Raw genomic sequence first — 8,021 nt, forward strand, 5'->3', positions numbered from 1 at the left:
CAGGCTGCCTGGGGTCGGCCCAGCCCAGGCTGTTGACAGGCTGCCGACAGGCTGCCCGTCCCCCTCGGGCCTTCCCTCTCTCCCTATCCCCCTCACTCACGGTCCCTTTTCTTTCTCTCCTCTCCTCTGGTTGCTCCCTCCTCTGTCCCTCCTGTCTGTCCTCTTTTCCCTTCCCCCGCCCCCCACCGTGGTTTATTTTTGATCCTGGCCAGGAGCCTGACTAGGAAGCAGTGAGGGGCTCAGGCTGGACCTGAAGAACCGTCTTATAGAGAGAAAACATTGAGTTCTTGCCACTTCCTATCCCTCTAAACCCCCTTTGTCCTGCCCAGGTCTGCTGCCAGGGTCCCCAGGAATGGGTGCAGGCCTAGCTGCCCAAGGGTGCCATGATGGGCTTCAACCTTCTGTTGCCCCCAGGAGCCCCAGCCTTCCCACCACGATGCTACTCTCTGGACTGGCTGGGAAATAGAGCTTCTGTGCCAGCCTGGCCATGGCATGGGCTTGAGGCATCTTGCTTGCCATCAGATGGCAGGACCAGGGTCACTGTGGGGCTGAGGACGAGATGCCAGGGTAGAAGCTGCCAGGTGCCCATGGCACAGCTGTGCAATCCCGCAAAGAAGCACAAGCCCCCACCTCACGTTAAGTCCCTATCCTCAGGCCACTTACCCATGGGTGGGTGAGTGATCTCTCTGAGCCTCTGCGTACAGTTGGGGGTCACTTCCCACCAGTAAGTGATACTGGACCAGCCCATTCCAAGGAGCTGTGTATCCCTCACACTCCTGGAGGCCATCTGCGTGAGGGACCCAAGGGCCTCAGCCCTGGTGCTCACAGCTTCACTCGTCTCTCTCCGACAGGGTGCCTCACGGGCACATGGGCCCAGCACCTTTGACCTGCAGATGAAGTTTGTGTGCGGCCAGTGCTGGAGGAATGGGCAGGTGGTGGAGCCAGACAAAGACCTCAAGTACTGCAGCGCCAAGGCCCGGCACTGGTGAGCGGGCGCGAGGGCGGGCGCGGGGGTGGGGGTGGGGGGGGAGGGGGCCCCTCGAGCACCACAGGCGAGGAGGCCGGCGCTCTGTGGAGGTCACGCAGCCCGAGGCTCTGCCCGAGCCCTCCCTGACTGGCCCCCTGCGCTGCCCTGCAGCTGGACCAAGGAGCGGCGGGTCCTTCTGGTGATGTCCAAGGCCAAGAGGAAATGGGTGTCGGTGAGGCCACTGCCATCCATTCGCAACTTCCCACAGCAATACGACGTGAGTGCCGGCATGGGGGGCGGGGGCCGTGCGACCTTGGCCGGGGGTGCCATGGGGCCCTGGGGGGGCGTGTTCTCCAGCTGGAACGGCGACGATCCAGAGGGACCCAGGAGGCTCTCCCCTCCCCCCGCAGCTCTGCATCCACGCGCAGAACGGCCGCAAGTGCCAGTACGTGGGGAACTGCTCCTTCGCACACAGCCCGGAGGAGCGGGACATGTGGACGTTCATGAAGGAGAACAAGAGTGAGCGGGCAGGGCGGGGCTGGGCCCGTGTCCCCTCATGGACGGCACCTCCCTTCATCTCCCCAACCCTCCTCCGGGCGCCCCAGACCCCGCCCTCTCCGGTCTTCCGTGGGCGGCCAGCGGGCCCCGCAGCCACAGGGCCTGGGATGCGCCCCCAGCTCCCCAGTCCGGCAGGGGTTACGGGGCAGAACGGATGGAGCATCCCCTCACCGGGCACTTTGTCCCCTATTTCCTACCAGTCCTGGACATGCAGCAGACCTATGACATGTGGCTGAAGAAACACAACCCAGGGAAGCCGGGGGAAGGAACCCCAATCAGTTCCCGGGAAGGGGAGAAGCAGATCCAGATGCCCACGGATTACGCCGACATCATGGTAATGACGCCTCGCGCGTGTTGCGCCGTGGTCTGGGCCAGAGCGGGGCGGGCGGCGGGGCGGGGCTCAGCCCCCCGCAGCGGCGTGAGGGTCGGGCGCCCATGGTGGCTGTGCCCCCAGATGGGCTGGCACTGCTGGCTCTGCCCCCCCCACCCCACCCCCCCGCGCAGCGGCGTGAGGGGCGGGCAGCGGGGCGGGGCTCAGCCCCACGCAGCGGCGTGGGGGGCGGGCGCCCATGGTGGCTGTGCCCCCAGATGGGCTACCACTGCTGGCTCTGCGGCAAGAACAGCAACAGCAAGAAGCAGTGGCAGCAGCACATCCAGTCCGAGAAGCACAAGGAGAAGGTCTTCACGTCCGACAGCGACGCCAGCGGCTGGGCCTACCGCTTCCCCATGGGCGAGTTCCGGCTCTGCGACAGGTGCGCCGGCGGCCGGGGCCAGGCGGACGGGCAGCGGGCCTGGGGAGACGAGGTGGTGGCTCCCTCGGGCTCCTCTTGGCCTGGAGGTGGCGCACAGCTGCTCCTGGGCGTGAGGAGCCGGGGGCGGGGCGGCACCCGGCCAGGCCCATCCCTTGCAGCCCTGGGTCAGGTGCTGGAGAGGGTGGGGACCTGCCCGCTCTCAGCAGGACTGAAGCTGCAGGGAGAGACTTGTGGGGGGAGGCTGAGTGGCCAAGGGCTGGCTCGAGGTGCAGCAGCCCGTGTGGGCAGGGCGCAGGGCTCGGGCAGTGAGCCTCCTGCTGCCCTCCACAGGCTCCAGAAGGGCAAGGCCTGCCCAGACGGGGACAAGTGCCGCTGCGCTCACGGGCAGGAGGAGCTCAACGAGTGGCTGGACAGGCGCGAAGTGCTGAAGCAGAAGCTGGCCAAGGCCCGCAAGGACATGCTGCTGTGCCCACGGGACGACGACTTTGGCAAATACAACTTCCTGCTGCAAGAGGATGGCGACGCTGCTGGTGCTGCCCCGGAAGCCCCTGCTGCTGCTCCTGCCACCGTCACCGGGGAGTAGGGCCAGGTCCTGGTCCTGAGTGAAGTCCTAGGGTCAGGGGTGGGGGGTGGGGACAGAGGGCCTAGCAGAAGGGCCAGGGCAGGCTAGGACTGGGGGCGGAGGGCCACCCTCGCCAGGCAGCCCCCGGCCCCCGGGGCCGCCCGTCCCGTCTGCCCCCACCTCCCCAGTGTGCGAGCCCAGGTGCACGTGCTGCAGCCACAAGCCGTCCCAGGGTCCTCATCCCACCGAAACCCTGGGCAGGCCCTCCCCCGCCCCCGGCGCTCCTGGTTGGGGAAGGAGGGGCTTAGCCGACCCCTCCAGCTTCAGCTACAGCTTTAACTTCAGTCTGCTCCTAAAGGGGGCCCAAAGCTCAGGGCTGGGCAGCCTGGGGTCCCCACTTGAAACTTCAGCAGGAGGGTCCTCCCTGCCCCACCCTCGCCCCACCCCCACCTCCCCGGGGGCAGATCAGGACACGACAGAGGACTGGAGGCCCCACTTAGCTTTAAAATGCAACTCTAGAATGGAGCTGGGGACACTGTGCTGGTCACTTACTTTCTGGGGCCTCAGTTCCCCCTCTGGTTGGAAGAGCGGGAGGGGCTGGGCTGGGTGACCTCTGTAGTCTGGCTCTGTAATGAGGCCACCAGCCCAGCCCCTCTCCCTCTTGGGCCACTGAATGTAGACTGTAGACCCTCAGAGCCCTCAGAGATGACCCAGCCCAAACTTCCATTTCGCAGACAGGAAAACTGAGGCCTAGAAGGGAAGAGTGACCTGTCCGAGGTCTTCAGCTCACAGCCTGAGGCAGAGCTGGGGTGCAAACTTGTGGTCAGGAGACTGAGGGCCACTCATCAGCTGGAGCCTCCAGGCTCTGAGCAGGAATATGCCAGTCTGAATACAGCTGGGTTCCCAGGCAGTGCCACCCAGGGGCTAGGGAAGGGAGGTTCAGCACCCATGGAGGGACAGTCCCCTCCTGAGGATGGTTGTGGGGAATGGAGCAGCAAAGGTTACTTCCCCATGCTGCTCAGGGACAGGTGATAAGGAAAGGTGGTAACGGACAGGGCACCCATGGGCTCAGGTTCTGCATGAGGTACTAGGGGGAGGGGGATGTGGAGAGAAGGCCCACATGACCCTGGGCACCATGGGCCACTCCAGGATCAGACGCACATCCCTCTTTTTGGGGGACCTGGCATGGTCTTCCCCGTTTTCCCTAGACCTGGACGTACAATTATGACCATCTGTCCCGGCCCCTCCCTGCTCCTCAGCTCTAACAGCTGCCTAGGACGCCGGCTGACCCCCAGCCCCTGTCCCCACCCACCAGCCCCCCTCCCCGTCCCCCTTGTCTGATATTCGTGTGCACCCCCTCTCCACCCCACCCCCTGTGGGCAGACCCAGCCTTCCCTGGTTCCCTAGACATTCCAGAATGCCCCACACCATTGGCACAAGAAGTGGGGCCCCCCGGAAGGAACCGGGGACCAAGGCTGGAGTCAGGGGGTGAGATGGAGAGCGTTGAATGCCCCTTATTTCTCCTCAAGCAAGGGTTGATAACGTGCGACACGACGATGGGCACCCCGGGCCGCAGAACCCTGTTCCCCTTGGCGCCACTGCCCGACCTTCTCCCCGGTAGCCGCGGCATGCATCCCTCCCTCCCGCCGCCCCTTCCCCCGGCGGGCCAGCACTGCAGAGTTCGGGCGCTGGCGGTGCGGCTGCAGGGGACGCGAGACCGCAGCCAAGGTGGGGGCCGGTGGCCGTGAAACGTCAGTGACACTTGTTTTCCCTGATCCGTGGTGTTGCAGTCTGTCGTCACCAGCCTTGTTTTTAGTGTGTATATATGTCGCCCCCGTGATGCATATATACACAGGTATTAAATATATCGCTCTATATGATATTACATATGTGTGTGGTATCCAACGGATCGCTTCTAATGAGGGCTAAAGATAAAGAATTTGGCCAGAACATGCAGCCATCCCGGTGTAATTAGGAGGGATTGTCGGGGTCATCAGGGCATTTCTGAGGATTCAGGGACTGGAGCCATGGTCAGGCGATGGGGGCAGAAGTGGCCCTGCCTGAGCCCAGCCCTGCCCGGGGCCTAGCTTCCAGACCACCCCTGCCTAGTGGGGAGAGAGCAGGAGTGCTCAAAGAAAAAAAATGATTGGTGTTCGTCTCCCACCACGGGAAGAGGATTAGAGTCCAGATTTTTCTTCGACCCATATCTCTCCAGGGGCCCTTGGCATCTGGGCCTTCCTGGCCTGGCCAGAGCTGGACCCCCGAGCAAGAGGCAGGGAAGAGGTGTGGGGAACAAGGAACGGCAGGAGTACGCTTCGAATGATGAGGATAATTATTCCAGTGGAGACCCTGCCTGGGAGGCTCAGAGAGTGGAATCAGGCCTGTGCCCACCGCCACCGGGCAGGAATGAGACATCATGGTGAGCGTGGTGGGCGGGACAGGTGTCCCTGGTGTGAGCGCCCCTTTGCGGTGGGCAAAGAGGGATGCTGCATTTCTCAGCTGGGCAGTAATCAATTTAAGGGTCCTTTTAAAATGTCTGTGTATTAAAAATTTAAGAATACCACACTTTAATATTAAATATTCATAAGGTCTAGTATCTTGATAATAATGTAGATGTTTTAATAACAATTTTTGTCCTTCTTAAAATAAAATGAAAGACACTTGCTTCTTTTAGCCTTTGTTCTAGAAAATAAACGTGTGCATTTTGACCTCTGTCCCCAAGGTGTCGCTCCTGTTCCTCCCTGCCTGGCACTTGCGCTCTGGGGCCCGGGCTGCTCTATGCTCATGCAGCAGAGTTGACCTGCACTGGGCATGCCTCAAGGCAGACATTCCAAGGGGTGAGGGGCAGGTCTGTGTCCCTTTGTAAACAGGGCAACTCAGCTGACCCCAGCTCAGGCAGCACCTCTGGTGACAGGGACAAGCTGTGCTCTACACAAGTGGCCCCGGTAGTCGCCCTTTGCTGGCTCTCATGCAGCCTGCCTGCTCTCAGCCCACCGAGTTGGGCTGTCCAGTGGTACCCACACCTCCCTGCTTTTACCATGTGCACCAACCATCCTGGGTTCCAAAGGGCTGGCTCTGTACCCTTTCTGCATGTGGCTTTTCCAGAAACCTTTCTGCATGTGGCTTTTCCAGAAAGGTGAGGGGTCATGCTGTGCTTTGGAATATGATCCCAACTGCAACCCAGACTGCTCTCTGGGCCCAAGGGAGATCCAAGTCACATGGGCTTCCTCATCTTTAAAAAGAGCGTGTATTAGATCAGGAACTTTCAGTGGGGTACACCTGTATCTGCTGGGGTGGGGGATACTTTTTAAAATCTCGGATTATATATGGTTGCAGTTGATGGGGGGGGGGGGGTCCTGATGGGAGGGGCTGCACATGTTCAAGAGCAAGCTCGCCAGACAGCTTCAAACTGTAGTACGGCATGGCCCCCAGAGCAGAGGTCCGAAGCCTGTGACTCCTGAGGACGGAATCATGCGGGCCCGGTGTGCAGTCGGGGCTCAGATGCTTGATAAATGAATGACCAGATGAGTAAGAGCAGCAGCGACCGGATGGGGTGCCTGTGCGCCAGGCATTGTGGACGCAGCACGGCTGTTCCCCACAACACCTCTGCACGTGTGGAATCTGCATCTTACAGCCAGGAATCGTGCGGCGACGGTTCCCAGGACCCTCAGAAAGGAGGCAGAAAGACAGAACCACTGGGAGCTGGCCTGATTGGCACAGGTCCCCTCAGCGCTGACATCTGGGGTTCTTGGCCCCCTTGACCACATAGTGAAAAAACCAAAGCGGCACAGCGAGGAACGGCTCCCGAGGGAGAGGGCAGGCCCACCCTCGGGCTGCAGTGGCCGTGGGCCTGCGTCAGCGCCTCCTTTGAATCTGGAAGATCAGACAGTGAGATGGGCAGGACGTCCATGAACCCAGTGGACTGAACTCTTAAATTCTCATAAATTCTCATAAACCTCTCCTGGTCCTCATTTAGCTCAGGTTGGTAAGCACTAACTGAGCAGCCACCCCATCTCTGATCCTGGGGATATGAGATTTCCTGAAGAATCATGGCTTCCCTTGCCCCCACAATCTGCTAGGGGAGACAGACCTACAGGGAAGAGTAAGAGTGTAGGGTGATGCGACAGGCTCAGTGGTGGGACAGATACTCCAGGTGCCAGGGAAGGTGCCCTCTCCAGGCCGGGGAGCCAGGGAGGGCTTCCTAGAGGAGGTAATGCTGGAATCGAGGCTTAATAAGACTGTGTCATTTGTAATCAGCGTGCACTTACTGTTGGGCATTTGCTTTTTCTCTCAGTTATATTTCACATGTGTGTCTCCATGCCCTGATGTAACCTAGATATTTACAGTCAGTGGCTGGCACTTCATTCATCAGGGGACCAGAGCTGGTTTGAGCAGCCCCTGGTTACCGAACGCAGGCCTGTTTCTGGTCTTCGTGCCTGTGAGCAAGGGCTGCAGTGACCACCACCACTGTTGTACCCCAGTGGGCTCCTCCCTGCCTCTGGGGGAAGCTGCTTCCGAAAAGAGGCCACCCGGACAGGAGGGGTGACTGTCAGGTACCTGTGGATATGAGTGAGGACGGCTCTGCACCTCTATAGAGAGCCCTGAGGACTCTGCTAGAAACCGCATCCACATACCCACAACCAGGGGAGCCCTCTACAGGAAGACCTGAGCCAGGAAACCCAAGAAGTACAATCACAACACATTGGCCACTTGGCCCTTCCAAGTGTCCCCAGGCTTATGCGTGGCCTCCTCTCTCCCTACCTCTGCCCTCCCTAGCCACTTGACCCAGCAACCTGCTGATGTGGCTGGCCCCTGTGTGACCACAGGTGATGCTACTACCAGTGGGCCCGCCTGGGTGCAGAGTAGGGGTGCCAGGTGGACTGACACAGTGGATCGAAAATTCCTTAAGAGTAGAGACTCGCCTGGCCCGGGTTGGTTATTTAACTCTGAATTCCTCTCGCGGTCCAGGCAGTGCCAGGTATGCAGCAAGGGCTCGTTCGCGGTCTGAGAGGCTTGGTACGTTCGTACATCGAAAGGGGTCTGCAGGGAGCTCGAGGGAACGAATCTCCGAGAATGAAATGTCGTGCAGCAGGTGGGCATTTTTGAGACGGGTAGGGTACTTCCTGTTACCTCAAATCACACTCTGCGGGCACCTACCCACTCCACCTTTGCAGTAAGCCTG

At 60.6% G+C, this 8,021-nt stretch overlaps 1 protein-coding gene across 4 annotated transcripts in view; it reads left to right on the forward strand.

The window, feature by feature from the left end:
• ZC3H7B (zinc finger CCCH-type containing 7B) overlaps positions 1–5,553 on the forward strand; it is a 39,663-nt gene extending 34,110 nt beyond the window's left edge. For all 4 annotated transcript variants that reach the window (XM_016135849.2, XM_016135850.2, XM_016135848.2 and 1 more), the window contains 6 exons: positions 852–985; positions 1,139–1,244; positions 1,378–1,486; positions 1,726–1,859; positions 2,114–2,277; positions 2,608–5,553. In XM_016135849.2, coding sequence (XP_015991335.2) covers positions 852–985; positions 1,139–1,244; positions 1,378–1,486; positions 1,726–1,859; positions 2,114–2,277; positions 2,608–2,860 — 900 coding nt within the window. In that variant the 3' untranslated portion in view covers positions 2,861–5,553. The remainder of the gene's footprint in view (positions 1–851; positions 986–1,138; positions 1,245–1,377; positions 1,487–1,725; positions 1,860–2,113; positions 2,278–2,607) is intronic.
• The last annotated feature ends 2,468 nt before the right edge of the window (positions 5,554–8,021 follow it).

This window comes from Rousettus aegyptiacus, unplaced genomic scaffold (genome assembly GCF_014176215.1).
Source record: "Rousettus aegyptiacus isolate mRouAeg1 unplaced genomic scaffold, mRouAeg1.p scaffold_m13_p_2, whole genome shotgun sequence".
NCBI classification, from domain to species: domain Eukaryota; kingdom Metazoa; phylum Chordata; class Mammalia; order Chiroptera; family Pteropodidae; genus Rousettus; species Rousettus aegyptiacus.